General features: G+C 37.3%; 1 protein-coding gene across 3 annotated transcripts in view; it reads right to left on the bottom strand.

The window, feature by feature from the left end:
* Positions 1-414: 414 nt before the first annotated feature.
* Positions 415-17,012, bottom strand: part of UBA2 (ubiquitin like modifier activating enzyme 2) — a 39,964-nt gene continuing 23,366 nt past the window's right edge. For all 3 annotated transcript variants that reach the window (XM_036908755.2, XM_036908758.2, XM_036908756.2), the window contains 9 exons: positions 15,526-15,625; positions 14,440-14,606; positions 12,748-12,841; positions 12,546-12,658; positions 9,937-10,092; positions 8,511-8,607; positions 4,989-5,094; positions 2,693-2,829; positions 415-1,278 (listed from right to left, as the gene is read on the bottom strand). In XM_036908755.2, the coding sequence (XP_036764650.1) occupies positions 1,097-1,278; positions 2,693-2,829; positions 4,989-5,094; positions 8,511-8,607; positions 9,937-10,092; positions 12,546-12,658; positions 12,748-12,841; positions 14,440-14,606; positions 15,526-15,625 (1,152 nt within the window). In that variant the 3' untranslated portion in view covers positions 415-1,096. The remainder of the gene's footprint in view (positions 1,279-2,692; positions 2,830-4,988; positions 5,095-8,510; positions 8,608-9,936; positions 10,093-12,545; positions 12,659-12,747; positions 12,842-14,439; positions 14,607-15,525; positions 15,626-17,012) is intronic.

The raw sequence follows: 17,012 nt of genomic DNA, 5'->3' as shown, positions 1-17,012 counted from the left end.
ACATGGGAGTGCTGATCCATCAGGCTGGTCTGCCCCACCTGTAGGCTGGAGGTGGGCTCTGAACAGTACATTCAAAAGGGACTCTGATGAACTGGGGGACAACCCAGAGAAGGCTGAAGGACAGAAGACTTCCTCTCTGGAATTTCAAATCCAAGACTCCAAGTTACTGGGGCTAGGCAAAAATCACTTCAAGTGTCTCAACAAAAGGCCAATTGTTTACAACCCAAATTTAAAAAGCAACATTGTCATTAAAAACTTCATTTTAGAAAGTATTCATCTATGGCAAACAGATTTTTTAACCTTCATGTCCTTTAGGAGTTAATTTTTAAAAAGGAAAAGAATTTAGCATGCCTGAAGTAAATACAATGTATAAACCCAATAAGGCAGCAGAAACGTGAACTGGGCAGGCATGTGTAACAAGTATGCAGATACCATTTATTTGGTCCATAAGTACAGTATAGTTGTATTTTTTTGAGTTTTACAAAACATCAAATATAAATAACCGGAAACTGTAACAATACACAAAAATTGGCTTCTTACACAGACATACCAGGCAGTACAAGCTGAAAACTTGAGTAAATTAACATTGTTTTACATTAATATACATAGTGCCAGTTAACATTTAAAAACAAGTTTCAATGCATAGCACTTGATACTTCTTTGAATCTGTTTCAGTCAATTAAGAGTATGAAAATGGTTAGATCTAGGCTAAAAATAATTCTTCTTCTAACCAAAAATAAAGGCATAATATTTATAACCAGGTATCAACTTTACTAAACCACAATATTTTAAAACTGTCAAATGATCCCTAAGGGTATTTACACTGAAAAGGCAACATGCATTGGGTTGTTTCATTTCATGATGGTTATGCACACACTTTGTTCAAAGGGTTTTAAAACTCTATTTCTACATTCAGTACAGCATACCGCAATGTTTCTAATAGTTCTAGCAAAATGAATGCTTTCAAAGGGAGCAGAATCATCTTCAAGTCACTGGTGTCAATTTTTTCCCTTTGGAACAAAGGATGTAACAAGTAACCTGGTTCTTCCCAGAGGGCCTGATGCAGTAGGAGGGTTTTCTTCAGAGGCATTTCTGCTCAATCTAATGCTATAACATCATCAAGCTCTTCTGTCTGTTCTGTGCGTGACCTCTTTGCACTGACGTTCTCTTTCTCATCTAATTTCCTCTTGCGACTTCTCTCTTCTTCACTGATGTCAGCATTATTTGAAGGGCCTTCTTCATCTGAATCAACTATGAGCACATCATCTTGCTCTTGTGCTTATTTCAGAAAAAGGAAAACTTGGTTAAAAGTGTGGGAATTACTAGGAGCTCACTAATATTTTATATAAATGAAAAGCTATTCTTCTGATTTACACTAAATGTAAGAGTGGCTACCCTTAGGGAACCTTCACTTGACACATTACGTATTTCTGCACTGCTTTTTTTCTGTAACAAGCACCTATTTCTTTTTTAATCAAAACAGAAAACTGGTAACAAGCATTATATAACCCAAAGGGAATTACTACCATTACTTGTCTCTTTAACAGAAAAGGGGAGGGTGTATTTCCTGATACTGATAAGAGGGTGGCATGATAAACAACATATATAGCACTTACAATGTGCCAGGAACTGTTCTGAGCACTTTGCATATAACAACTCATTTAATCATCACAGATACAACCCTATAAAGAAGATAACATTATTATCCATTTTCCAGAAAAGGAAACTGAGGTACAGAGACTGACTTGCCCAAGGTCACACAGCAGCAGAGGATGAGGTCGATTCAAATCTATGCAATGGGGCTCTACAGTGGGTAGGCTTTTAAGCTTATGCTACATTTGGTTTTGTGCCCACTCATCCCCAGACCCCCACCCCCACCAATTCAGAGGCAGAGTACCTATCTTACTCATTGCTAAAGCCTCTGAAACCTGTAGTAGGGGATCAAAAGATACACATTTGAAATTGTGATTCTTGAAAAACTACCATAGTCCTTTCCTCAAAGGAGAATGATGGGTCTTTCCATGTTCAGAGGGGAAAAACGGTGATGAGCCCACAGGGGGGCCAGACTCTGTAGATAGTCTCAAAGTCTATAGTTTCAACTCTCAGAGAATATCAGAACCAAGAACAACCATATTCCAAAGAACACCAAAGACACAGAGTCAAAAAAAAAAAAAGGCGAACAGAGAAGTAAAACATCAGTAACTTTTAGTTTCCTAAAGAATGGGGTGGAGTGGGAGTGTAAACATCCAAATCCGAGCACAGTAAAGAGCCAGTACATAAAACCCAGGGAAACCACCTCTAATGCAATTTACCAAAATGATATTGGTTCTGAGAAAACTGAAATGCTAAAATCTTGTACTTACCAAGCATTTGTTTATTCAAAATATTCAGATGCACTGATTTGTTGCCCCTAACTAAAACAGGTAAACAAAATCCAAAGTGACTACTAAGAATGAACTGTCTGTAAGTACTGGTAAACTGACATTTCCAGTTGTAAAAATCCATTAACAAAAAAAAGTTTCTATTGTCCATAAGAATTCTTCAATGGTCTATACATTTAAAACTACCAACGCACACCCCTCAAATAGTCCTATGGATTTCTATTTTGTGGTCAATGTTCATAAGATAATCCCAGCTTGATTCCACGTAGTCTTGCTTGGTGGGTACTACCTGCTGACGAGCCCTGACTCACCAGTGGATGTGGACGGCTGAGCTCCGTCGTCACTGCCATTGGTTATGCTTTTGGCAGCATCTTCAGCTTGTTTGGGCCCCACTTTTTCTGGGGCATCACCGACAACTTCAAATTCAACATCCTTTCCTAGGTCTTCACTGTAAGAGAACCACACACTATAAAACTGGACCACTCTTAACATTTACAAAGGCAAAGGCACACCAGAGAGACTACTCCTTAAAGCTCAAAGTGCATACAGTTGCCTCTTGAACAATGTGGGGGTTAGGGTTGTCAACCCGCCATGCAGTCAAAAATACACGTGTAACTTTTGACTCCCCAAAATTTAACTATTAATAGCCTATTGTTGACCAGAAGCCATACCAAAAAACAAAGTTAACATATTTTGTATATGCATTACACACTGCATTCTTACAAGAATGCTAGAAAACAAAATGTTTTTGCAAATTACTGCAAGTCTCCAAAAAAAATTTCCAATACATTTATTGAAAAAAAATCTGTGTAGATTCCAAGAAGGGACTAGCAGCTACCAAAGGGGAGGGGTGGGTGGGGAGGGAGGGAAAAGGGGATTGAAGGGTATTATGATTGGAACACATGGTGTAGGGGGGATCATGGAGAAGACTAGCACAAAGAAGGCAAATAGTGACTCTGTGGCACACTATACTATACTGTTGGGCAGTGACTGCAATGGGCTATGTGTGGGGACACAATAACATGGGTGAATGTAGTAACCACATTGCTTTTTCATGTGAAACCTTCATAAGAGTGTATATCAGTAATACCTTAATAAAAAAAAGCTGTGAGCAAACATCAAAAAATGAAATTGAACTCTCTACTGCACTATCAAATTTAAAAAAAGAAAAAAATGTGCAAGTGGATCCACTTGTATATGAATGTTCAAACCCACGTTCTTCAGGGATCAACTGTGTTTATTATGTACACATCAAATATTTGTACTTTGATTTTCAAAGAACTAAAATAAAAAAGGCTATATAACAGATCTTTGTGATAACTGAAAACTCTCATTCAAATGGTTAATATCACTGAAACTTCTAGACAGGGAAAGGGTTTTAAAAATTAAGTAACTTACTGCTAAAGCAGAAGAGTTCGAAACTCTGTGGCCAAACAAATGTAGCTCCTAGGCATTTCTTCAGCTACTATGTGAAAAGATTCTAAATACTCTACTCGGAGTTGACCACAGTAACTTGGTGGTTTAGAAGTAGGGCTACAGGCAGCACCCTGCTCTTGTAATGAGTTCCCCAAAACATGTATGAAAGTTTAATGCATGAAAGTCAAACAGAAGACTTACATGTAATAAGGGGGGTTCTGTTCCCAGAGAGCTAAAAAATATGATAAAAAAAAACCCTAATTATGCCTCCTCTTTTAGATACCATCTGATATATTTCCATTTTATTGTATATGTCCTTTCATTGTCTCTCTCACAGCTGAACACAAGCACACCACTTACATCCAACTGGCGTCTAATTGAGGCTAGAGATCACACACTAAACGGTATTTTTGATTCAACTAACTTTGTGATACTTATTTCTAATCACCCACATCCAGCTTTTCCTGTCATTTTAAAAATATATTACATATATATTACATATATATGTAATATATAAAGGGGCAACCCTTTGTTAGATGGTACCCAAAATTCTAAGGCGGGGTACAGTTTAGGGATATTAACAAGCATGCACAAAAAATGTGCCTTGTCCAACAGGGAAACATACCAAAGCCGAGGACCATCTGCATTTTAACTGTTATGTATGAAAATATTCTGTAATGCAAGCACTTTGAATACTTTTAATAAAGGGGGCAGGATGTACAAACAAATAAAAAGAAAAAAAACTTGATTCAGGCATTTATATAATTCTTAATGTTCTCTTTATTGTTGCAAATCACAAATGAAATATTTGTCTTAGAAGGGAAACACTTCTTTAACGAATCTTCAAAAATAACTGAAATTTTTATTCTAGTTCAATTATCAAAATGAACTCACCTCTGATTGTAACTATGCAAATGCCTGGATTTCCACCTTTTCTAGGTCTTTCTGACCAGCCACCTTGAAGATAAGTTACCCTTAAACATTTCTTGCCTATCTCTTTGATATTTCTATATTCCCAAATTCTTCTGTAGGTCAAACCTCAGGGAACTTGGTGGCCAACTCAACAAATATATATGGTGCAGTTTCAAATGAACAGTAGGGTTTAAGGGTAAGAAAACATTTTTTTCTCCACTTTACCTTAAATCTGTGTATTTAAATAGTTCTTGTACTTAAAATATTAATAGTTCTTACCTATGAAGGATGTTGATCAATAAAGTGTAGTCCTGAAGGAAGTCATCTGCTTGAAGCCGGCTACCATTTCTAATTCCAAATTCTGACAACTTCTTGTGATTATTAGCTAGAAAATTTGTAAGATATTTAGACTTTAGTTTTTATTACCCCCATGGAGCAGTCACATTAGTTTGAAAAAAGGTTAATCCCCTAGTATACTGAACTGTGCCCCTCACCCCAAATTTGTATGTTGAGTCCCTAACCCCAGTACCTAGGAATGTGACTATATTTGGAGACAGTGCTTTTAAAAAAGGCTTTGAGTTAAAAAGAGACTGTTCAGGTGGGCCCTAATCCATCTAACTGGTATCCTTGTAAGGAGCCAAGTAGAGAGACCTCAGGAGAAAGACCCTGTTGACACTTGGATCTTACGACCTCCAGCCCTCTGAACTATGAGAAAATAAATTTCGGTTACCTAAGCTGCCCTGTTTGTGTATGGCAGCCCTAGCAAACTAATCCACTAAAATTTTAGGCACTTAGGAATTCGGCCCTGAATATTCAGCTACTAAACTACTTCAGGGGAACCAAACTCTGAGAAGTTCTGAGAACATCATCCCATTCAAACTAAATTCATGTGGAATCCTAGAAAAGTCAAAGACAACTTTGAGAGTTGCCAAATAGATTCTACTTGTAAGGAGGTTATCCACAAATTTAACAACCTACTTTTGGGCAAATTTTACAATCCAGGAAAATGAGGAAACTTTGTTTACTTGAATGGATTTTTTATTTTTCAACATAAAATTTCAATATTTCTCAAGGAAGACATCTGTGGTCTCTCAAAAGTAATCACCCCAACCTAGCTCTACCTTCCACTTGTCATTTCTGCTTCATCTGAATATTCCCATGTGCAACATCCAATGCTCAGTACCCACCAGCACTTAACAAACGTTTGCCACCTGGGTTATAAATATTCCCATGAAGAACAATCCTCTAAGCAAACTTTTGATTCACCACCTCCCCCTACCTATTCTAGGGCCCTTCTGCCTTAACTATCCTCTTTCTCTCCTGCTGTTCAAATGTTCCCTCTCTCCTGACCTGTGAAAGTACTGAAATCTCATCTATAAAACACTTCCTCATTCTGCCCCCAATTTACACTCCCAACCTTATAACATTCAGTCCATTTATTGAGTAATTGTTCAGTGAGGAGCACAGACTGTATAGAACTTGTCCTATGTCCATAGTGCCTGGCATATACTAAGTCAACTATATTTTAAATTCTAGTTATGTTTAAATTAATGTAATTTTCTACATAATCTAGCAACCTTTTTCTTTCTTGGTTTTATTATTTCTTTCAGTGCTTAGAGGGAAAAATGACTAAAAAGACCTCTCTACCTTGACCTTAAAACCAAGAAACTACTGATGGTTACCAGTTCTTTTACAGATTCTTTCCTTAATTTTAGGTTTTTAATCTATCTGGAGTATCTTCATAGAATGATGGTTTGTACCTAAACTTCAATACCCAAGCCTTTCCACACATTCCCCTCACTACAAACTCCTCAGACCCAACGTCCAAAAAGGAAACAGTCACTGCACTCTATCTTGGTCAATTAGCATCATCTCTAAAGCCAGAGTTCCGGCAACAGTCCTGTGCAGGCTTCACAGTGCTACTCAACCTTACCTAAGCCCTAAATTCTAACCTTAAACATCCTAAATGTGTCATTTTCTTCTGCCTTAGTAAAAATCCCTCATAATCCTTATTTTTTTCCTTCCTCACTGGCTTCCTGCTACTACTCTCACACCCCTAACTTGCCCTGGTCATATCAGAAGGTAACTACATTACTCCTTTTTAAAGCCCTGGTGGGAGGAGAAAACACACACACATCACACATATGCAACAGAAAGTCCTCCGCTGCACTACCACCACCAATCCCATAGCACCCCTCCCCTCCTTCCACTGAAACAAAACTAACTGGTCATTCCTATAAAGCCTTTTATGTTGCTTTACAAGGTCATGCCTTTGTAGATGCTGTTGGGTTTGCCCAAGCAGACTCTCCTTCTGCCCAGAGCGTCCTTATACTTCAAGAACTAGCCCAGGACTCCTCTTTCTCCTGTGACCTCTCCTTAATCCTCCCTTCAGAAGGCCTCAATTCTTGTCTTGTATACTCTTTCTCTCACACTCTCTTTTCAGACTGTACTAAATCCACATATTCATCATCTCTCCTCTCCTTCCAGGCTGTAAAGCACTATCTTATTCATCCCTGAATTATGAGTAACTGTGGCTATGCCTATGACACAGAATGACTCTAAACTCTGAATAAATGCTGTCTCCCCCTCGGTAGCACATGGGTTTTGTGGAGAAGGGTCATACTTAAGTCACTGAAATTCTTGACCAGTTTCCATTTTTAAGATCCCAGCATTTTAAAGAGCTGGCTAAAAACAAAGGAAGAGCGTACAATCAAGGACAAACTGTGTGCGCATGCGTGTGTAAGACAGCTGGCTAGAATGGGGCTTAAATATTCAACGAGACTCTTAAAATAGACTATTACCCAGCCAAAACGTGGCCTCCCAATTACTCATGACCTAATACCCCAAACAATTTCTTGACAAGGAACTACAGCCAAGAATCCTAACACTAAGTTTTAATTGAAAGAAGACTTAACATCTGAATCCTCATCAAGATCTGGCAAAGTGTATTAAATAAATGACCAGTGAACAAACAGGTTAATAAACAAACCAATACAGGGGGAAAATAATGCCCCTGATTTTTAAAGTAATGGTACACTGGCAGATTTGGTACACACAGAAAATTCATTAAAATAGTAACCAAGGAGATGAGCTGCCGAAGTGACAGAAGAGGTGTGGGAACTTCTAAGTCCAGTCAGACTGACAAGTGGTCTGTAGAATCGAATGCACTGTATAATAATGCATTAACAAATAATAAATGTATAATAAATGAACATATAAATGAATGTATAATAAATGCATTATTTATTATATAACAAAAGCATTAACAAAAGGGATGCCCTGCTTGAGCTTGTGAAAAGGAAAGCCAAAAAAGCCACAGGTAGGCACTGACTTTCAACAATACTTTCTGCTCCACTGTAGGAGCAGGCTACCAAGGTTTCTCCACTCTTGGACAGAACACCTAACAGTTTTAGATTATTAGATTATTCTTCCTGTTCTGAGCTAACAGCCAGAGCAACCTTCTCATCACTAATTAGCTCCCAGCATCCATGATACAACCAAGGTGGTTCCTTGGAAGTGGACAGGAGCATTTTGGTCACTGTTGATGGGAACAGTGCACTGGGCTACTGAGAAATAGTTCCTGAGACATACTGACAATAAAAAGTCCCCCAACGTGGAACTATGGTGATGCCACCAAGGTAATGCCACCTTAGGAGAGAATCTCCATGACCAAATACCATCCTTTGCAGCTAGGGTTCTGAGTAACAAACACATACAGTGAATGTATAAACTAATGTGCACTCCTTCATTTAGACTGTCTTGACCCAAATTAGGGGAGTAAATAAATGCAATGTATAATACCTTCTGTCTCCCCCTCTTCTGAAGATATTAGGATTGTTCCTTTCCCATCTTCAATTTGGACATCAGGAGCTACCATAGCAAATTTTTCTTTCACAATCTATAAGGAAAAAGATTGAAAACATCAACACATGTAACTAAAAAACCTAAACTTTTACCCCATAAAGGCCCTTTTCTTCCCTTCCATTCAATAAGGACCAATTTGTTCTTTAAGATTTCTTAGGGCAAGCAGAACAGTGGGAATGCACCAAATCATTTCACACCCACATTCCATCTCCATGTTTGACCACTGATAAAGATCGGATCAAACTTACTCCAGATGGGGGACTGAGAACTCCTTACTGTTTATTCCTTCCCTGAAGATTAGGTACTGAGCTAGACACTCACTCTATTTTATGTTAGTCTCTGTGCTAACCCTGTACTGAAGATGCTTTATAGATTTTTCATTATCCTGATTCTCATATAATTTCTGCTTCCTGAGTTACCAACTCTTTTAAAATTTCAAGATGGATCAGGAGTGGTAATATCCTGTCAAATCCCACATGCTCCTAAAAAAAAATAAGAGGAAACTCTCTAAAGGTTCAATTACCCTGCAAATGGAGAAGCTCAGGAGTATGTAGATGCCTACTATTATTATTTCCCAATAAAGGTGACAGGGTGACCACCCTCTGTTGGCTAGTATACCATGTCCTGTTGTTTCCCCATCCAAAACATCCTATCTGTATAATCAGTTCTGGAAGAAAAGCCATTCCCTTTTAAGCACCGTTGGGGCCAAGAAGATCTGTTCCCCTTGTGTTGGGAGGTATATAAATATGTAACATGAATTATCTGAACGGAGCCCCAAAGTGGAAAGTGGAACCCAATAGGCTGTTTTTGAAATCTTCCCTAACGAAGACACTTCCTTAAATCCAGATAATTTAGGAGGAACTTAAGAGCCAGGCCACATCCTATACACATTTCCCTTAGTCCAGAGGTCTATAAGTGAGTTCACACACACAAATGCTGCATCTCCTCAGGAACTAATTCAACACACCAGAATCAGAACCATCATCAGACCATTTATGGTTTACCTCCTGTCTGCTGAAAAACACAGACTTCACACACTTTCTGGAGAAAAAGAAGAGCAAACACTTTCCTGCTCGCCAAGACACTGTCACCTCTGTACCTATAATGCATATGCCAGCCAAGTACACATATTTCTTTCTGGGATGTAAGGCACATATTCTGGAATCACAGACAGAAAAGCCAGCAGGAAGCCAGATGGCAAAGCAACCCAGAGTATCAGAGCAATACATATCAGTGGCCCAAGTCTCTCAGAGTAATCATCTGGCTTTTATTTGTTACTGCAGTTAACACTGCAAAGGGCAAAAGGGAACTCAATAGGTAAAGGAAAACAAACTTGTGGAAAGGAACCAGCCCCTGCACTTACCTTATCTTGTAAAGTGAGAACAGTCACTTTATGGACGTTTAGCCGCACAGTCACCTCTGGCTTGCTGGCACATACATAACAATTAGGGTTGGGAGGATCCAGTGCACAAGGCACAAGCAGCTTCTTTCTTGGGTTTGGTTGTTTATTCAAAAAAATCTTTTGAGAAGGAAAAAAAACAAGCAGAAACCAGAAATTTGAGTTACAATTCTATACACTATATAATCTGAAGGTTACTGCCTTACTTATTGTACAGCTAATAAATTAATGACTTAAATATTCCCTTCTGGGTGGCAAAAAGAGTTAAGGGAAATCATGGCCTTCTTAAAAAGCCCAACTCTCCAACCTTTTCAAATCAGTTACCATGTGAAAGGCTGCACTTTATGAAAAGAAAGTTCCATGTCTACAATACTCTAGACTGTTCTGCCAACTAATCTAGCAAGAGTAAGGGCCTAACCATACTCATCACTGGTATTATTAAATGAACTTTTGGGTACCTTCCTAGTGATTATTCTTACCCATTTTAAGCCAACTTCTCAACAAGACCAACACACTCCTTTCTCCAATGACAATGTTTTCACAATGTATGGAACCAGTATGCTGCCTTTCTTTTCAAGTTTTCTATGATGACTATAATATTAACAATGTAAAAAAGAGAAAAAGAAAGTACTCCTGGCACTATGAGCATCTATTTACCATTTCCATAATACCCAAGTAAAAAAATATGAACCAAGGATAATTTTAAAAATTGCACTGAAATTTTTAAGAAGCCCCAATCTCACAGTACTACAAAGTTCGGAGAACACTAGCCAAGATTCAATACAAACAAATGTCCAAACACTGAATAGTGATAACTACAAATTCTCATCTCATGACTACCATGCAGTGTGGTACTTACTAAAGTGAATTAATTCTAAAAAGAAATCCTGTGGATTATCCCAAGCTTAAAGAAGTAAATACCCCAAGAGGCAGTCAGTGCTAGGAAGTGACCTCCTGTAGTAATAGTATTACTAGTAGTGCTCGTTACATTGGCAGGGCTGGGAGTAGGGTATATGGGGCAACAGCTTTGTTTGCTCTTGGGCTTCACTGAGTTGGTCACTCTGCTGAGGGTCAGGACAGTAACGAAAAACAACTGCTAACACTACTAATACCTGGGCTAACACAATCCATCTTGAAATTCATTTGTAAATGTGAATAAATGAAATCCAGATATAAGTATCATTAATCTAAGAGAGGAACAGAGCTGAGTAGGCAAAGGAACAAGAAGGATGTTACAGGAAGTGTAGATATTTTAATAAATTCAGCAGTTAACATTGTTTATGAGTACAAAAGGACACTACAGCAATAGGACAAATCAAGCTGCTATGAAAAGATAGAAATAAAAAAAATGATAGCACCCCCCCCCCCCGCAAAACAAATAGAAAACTGAAACACAGTGGCAGACTGGCAATATGATCCTATATTCTTTAACCCTGAAATTTCATGAAAACAAGAAAATATTTTTTAAGAGTACACCATAATGGCACTGGAAAAAAGACGAGGTATTTTTTAGAAATTCCCAAAAGTCAATTCCTTTTATTTCAACATCATAAAAAAAAGGAGAACCTAAACAATAGCAAAAATCTTGGCTACAGTGTTTTTTAGGAAGTTTTTTGAATTGTTAAACTGATAAGAAAGCAAAGCATCTTCAGACACAGAAATTTAATACAAATGAAAGCAGGAATCCAAAGAGAATACCTAAGAGGCTTGATTCTTAAGAGATAAACCTAGCCCATCCCTCACTAATGCAGGAACTCTAGAAGACCCTTACATCAAGCTAGGACCTAGAAGGGGGAAGAATAAAGAAGAGAAGGAAAATACCTTTCCCACAGAAATAGCAAGAAAAACTGTCTTTACCTTGGAGGAGGGGGGATATCATCCTAACTCATTAAAATAAGATAGGGCACTGCAGATATGCTGTCTGAATATTATGTGTGTTGAAAAACTAAAGCTGAGAATTTAATAGTGGTCCTTCATTGGTAGCACCTAGATATAAACAAACACAAATCCTCTTTGAAGAAATATACCTTCATTGGGTCTTTGAAGAATTATCACCGCTAATTTTAAAAACTCTTCCAATTAGACAAACCATATGCCACACAAGCAAACAAAACACTATAAAATATAGCAGAAATGATGACAGTAGACTCATCCATAAAGATTTCAGGTTTAACAAAAAAGTCTGAAAAAATGAAGAACAGCAGACTCTGAACCAACCAAAATAAAATTTTAAAGCCAAGGAGAACTCTTAGAATTTAAAGAACATTTGTCATAACTTAGTGTAAGGACACATACAATGATTTCCTCTAAGAATTCAGGAAAACTGTAAGTGTCAGAAGCAAACTAGTTTCTTGCTTCCATTTTAGACAAAAGTAAGAGAAACAAAGATGTTTTTCTTCTTGTTTTAATTTCCAGGAAGCTTACTTAAACATGCACTCACAAGGTTCAGGAACAATTATTTTTCCATTGCTTTCAACCAATGATATTAATTTTTAAAATTGTCTGTTATATGTGCATTTTATAAATTACTTTTAAAAAGACACTGAATAAAAGATGCAAATAGAAATACTCACTGTTCTACACTGGTCTACTTTCCCTGATAAAATCTTCAATCCTTCCAATACTATCAAACCAGCAATCACTGCATTGGTAGTAGCGATAGCAGGAATAATGTTCCCTGCCATTGCTGAAAAAGGAGAGGAGTATGTTTAGCTGTTACAAAGAAAAGAATAACTAGAATTTTAGATGATAAAACTGAAGTACAAAACAACTTACATTTTATATCAAATCTGCTCTTCATATTCATACTGAAAATGTGCATCCTGAGGTTTGCAGCAGAGGTGACAAAATCCATTGCAGATGGGTCATCCTGCCAATAATTAAAACAATTTAACAGGTCTCTCCCGAAATTTATTGATTTGACTAGTATTACTTTCAGAGCAAGTACTTCCGCATGTTTTTAACATTGCAGACAGTCAACCAGAACGAGACAGGGACTCAAGGGAGAGGCTGGTCAGGTAAAGCCTCATGGTAGCACGGAGACTGGGTGAGCAGGGGGCAGGGTCTCACCACCACCAACTCTGATCCAGGAATACAGTCTGACAACAATACCCAGAGCCACCAGGATTCCAGAACTCACTCCTGCTTAAACAAATGCACTGGAGACTAAGTGAGAACAGAACACCAATCCCATTTACTGTGGATGGCAAGCCTTTCCAGGGTCCACCAGTCAGTAATGAGAAGGCTGTTTGAGTTTGACAAGCACAGGCAAAGAGATAGAGGCTTTTCTGAAAAAGCTGTTTCATTAAAGCCTCAGAAACACCTGGACTACTCCTTCTGGCTTTTCCTTCTGCTTTTCCAAAGTATTAAAGTAAAAAGCATTGAAAGGATGTGAGTTATTTATATACTTATTGACTGGCTGTGTAACCTCAGGCAAATCAACCTCCCTAACCTAAAATTCCTTGACCTGTTAAATAGGAGAAAATATATAAGCGTCTTATAAGGATGTGATGAGAAGTAAGTATGAATATTTAACAGTACCCAGGCACAGTGTCCACTGGGTACTTCCCTGGCTTACCAAACAAATTAGGGGTAGATTTTACTCACAAACAGTTAACAATTCCCAGTTCCAGGGTTTTGTTATCTAGCGCCTGTGTATGGATGAAAACCTACCAAATCACTGTTATTACTCCTTATACCACATAAACCCAAAAAACTAATGTTTACAAGAATCCCTGAAATCTAAATTAGCTTTATTTTACATGTCTGATTCAACTAGTTCCAAAATCTGCACACAGTTATATCAGTTTGCTAAACAACTGACCAAACTTTATCACTTACTTTCAAATTCATGGCAAATCTTTACTATCACAGGAATACACAAACTTTATCAGATAAATCATTTTAGCTGTAGAAAATACTGACAATTGAAAATACATAAAACTAACTCAGCACATCTCAAAATATGACACCTAACTGCAGACTACCACTAAACATTGTAACCTCTAAGAATACAGTTTTTTACTGAGGTCTCTCAGACCCCTAAAATAGTTTTTTAACTATTTCAATTGGAAAGCAATTTTATTACTTTCAAGGTCAAAGTAGTTTCATGAACTACTATCTCCAGAAGGATTTTATGACTTCTGGTAACAAATCTGTATTACACAAGTTTTCTTAAGTCAGTGAAATATTCTAATGCAATGAATTCACATTTTTTCCAGTCGACGTAATTACAAATCATGAACACACTGGCACAATCTAAAATGAGTTTTTGTTTGAATTAATATATAGGATATTCGTGACTCAAAGTAGTAATCAGAAATTAAAACATCTGAACAAAATCAACACTATGCCCTCAAAATCTGGTAGAATAAACATTACCAGAAATCTTATAGTTTCTGGCTAATATTCAAGAACTAAAATACGCAGGTGATATAAAAATAACTGCAGCACATTTTCAAAACAAACCTTGTCCCATATGAGCTCAGCTCCATCCCCTTTTTCTGCTAAATTAACTCTCAAAGTTTCAATGCTCTTTGAAAAAAGACGTGCATAGCTCTTTACATCTAGAACCTGCTGGTCTTTCAGACCTAAATGGGGTTCATTTTGTTGATCTGATGCATTGGTTTCTTCTCCTAAGGGAAAAAATGTTAGAAATTTCACTATTAAAAACAATTCCTCTACTCGGTTTTATAGAACAACTCAATGATTGACCAGTAAGAAAATCAAATAACATGAAACAAATTACGTTAAAATAATTAACACAATACAAATATTTGTACAAGAGAATTGCTAATAATGAGATGGGAAAGGTATAAGACTGTCTCAGAACTTCACAGGGTAGATAAGATGATCAGCATTATGTCCAGCAAGCAGCACTCAATCAGTGGAAGCTATTAGACCCAGACTTGAGCTATTAGTCCATAAAGTATCCAGTAATATAGAAAACTCCAAAATGACATCCCAAATCTCCTAGAACCCTTTAGGTTTCTAATATGCTGACCATTTTGTGCATAAACTAACTGCAATACAATGCAGACAAAACAGTGTGTTGAGGGGGAGTGGGATAAGGGAGTATTACCACTACAATAGTTTTTCTCACATTTAAAATTTTAAGTATGTTCCTAAACTAAATCTTAAAGAGATAATCATGCAAAGGTAAAAGATGAATGTACATTTACATTCATTACAACACTTTCAGAGAAAATATGAAACAACTAAATGTTAACTGATAAGGGACTAAATCATACTGCCTGAAAAGAGTAAGTCAGAGTATATAAATGATTCCATTTACTAAAGTGCACACACAACTGCCATGTGCAGAGCTGACTACCAAGACAGTCCCTAAAACTTTAACAGTAACTATTCTCTAAGTGGTAAGACGTCCAGTAATTTTCATAACTTTTTCTTACCTTTTTTCACACTTCCTACTTCTCTGAATTGTGTGTTTTCTTACCACGAACCTATACCATTGTCAAGAAACAACAGGGCTATTTAAAGACTTTAGGTGTCTTTCTAACTTAGATATCCCAAAGACTAAAATGTATGCTTTACCTTGACTTTGTACGTCACCCCAGTCCAATGGAACTGGAGGTTTCCTTTTCCGCCACAGTTTGTCCATTGTCAACAGATACCTGATATCATCTTTAAAAAGCTTAAAAAAAAAAAGAAGCAAAGATGAAGTCTACAAATCCTACAACCCTATACTGATAAAATATAACAAAGTATCATTGCTGATTATAAATGTTACATTATAAAATCTCCTGATTTAAAGACACATGTCATACATCAATAAATTAATGATTTTCAAGAAAAAAAGCTTAAATCTTTTGTTTTTAATTTTACACAGAACCCCTGCATTTGCAAGTTAAAAGCAGAGATGCTGTGAGAAAAGCAGAGTAAGGGAACTCTCAACTGTGCTGACTTGCCCCTGCCCTCCCATGTCACCTCTCCAAAAGCTCCCCTAAAGCTCTAGAGGTCAGTCTGCAGCACAGTAGTCACAACAGTCAAGGATGACATAAAAAAAACACCACTCTACAAGAACTGAATACAATTAAGCCTAGAGGTACAGGTTAACAGCATCTTCAAGTTTGTGGATACATACCGAGAAGCATACACATTTTAAAAGTGCTCAAAAGCAGAATTTCCTAACCATCTGTCGTGTCTCTGAAATGTGCCCCCACCTTCCTAAAACAAAACAATGTTTCAAAAACTGAAACACAAACATTATTACATGTTGACTGACAGACTATCATATGAATCACACTATCCTATGTGGCAGAATTTCGGGTGGTTTTATTATTTTTATGTTTTCCTTAGCTGTGTTTTCTATTGGTTGACTGACTGACTTACTCAACACATTTATTCTATGTATCAGGCATGAATTTAGATTTGGGCTTAATGAAAAAAGTTAGATTATTACTATCAAAATACATTCAATTCAATCAATATTTATTAAGTATCCTGAATCTTTGGGATACCAGCCAAATACACAAATAATTAGAATACAAATTAGTGTGAAACGTAGCTTTGAGTACTATCAGGAGTTCTGTCCTATCTATCTGAAGAGTAAGGAAAGAGCTCAAGGAGATGATAATATCTGAAGTGGGTACCCAGGCAAGGAAATGAGTACAGTAAGATTTGAGTAACAGTGTGGCTGGACACATTTTGTAGGAACATTCAGTGCTTGGCTGAGCAGGCTACCAGACAATGGGGAATTAGCATGGTTTTCCAAGAATGAGCTTCATATCCTTCTTTATCCATTTATTAAATACTGGGAATCCCTGAGAGCTCTGTACTGAATTATATATATTCACACTCTTCTCTCTTAAAAATAACTTATGAATCTCAAACACAAATCTAGTCTAAACCTCTCCACTTACCTGCAGAACCACTTATCTTAATATTCCATAGGAATCTCAAAATTACCCTGTCCTACTCTCCAACCGCTACATGACACATCTGCTTCTCACATCACCTATCAGAGAATGGTATCATTGTTCATCCTGGTTCTAAGCAGGAAACCAGCTGCTATCAATCCT

This window comes from Manis pentadactyla, chromosome 15, assembly GCF_030020395.1.
Source record: "Manis pentadactyla isolate mManPen7 chromosome 15, mManPen7.hap1, whole genome shotgun sequence".
Taxonomy (NCBI): Eukaryota; Metazoa; Chordata; class Mammalia; order Pholidota; family Manidae; genus Manis; species Manis pentadactyla.
Note: the sequence above shows the minus strand (reverse complement) of the source record. Positions and strands in the feature narration are given on the sequence as shown.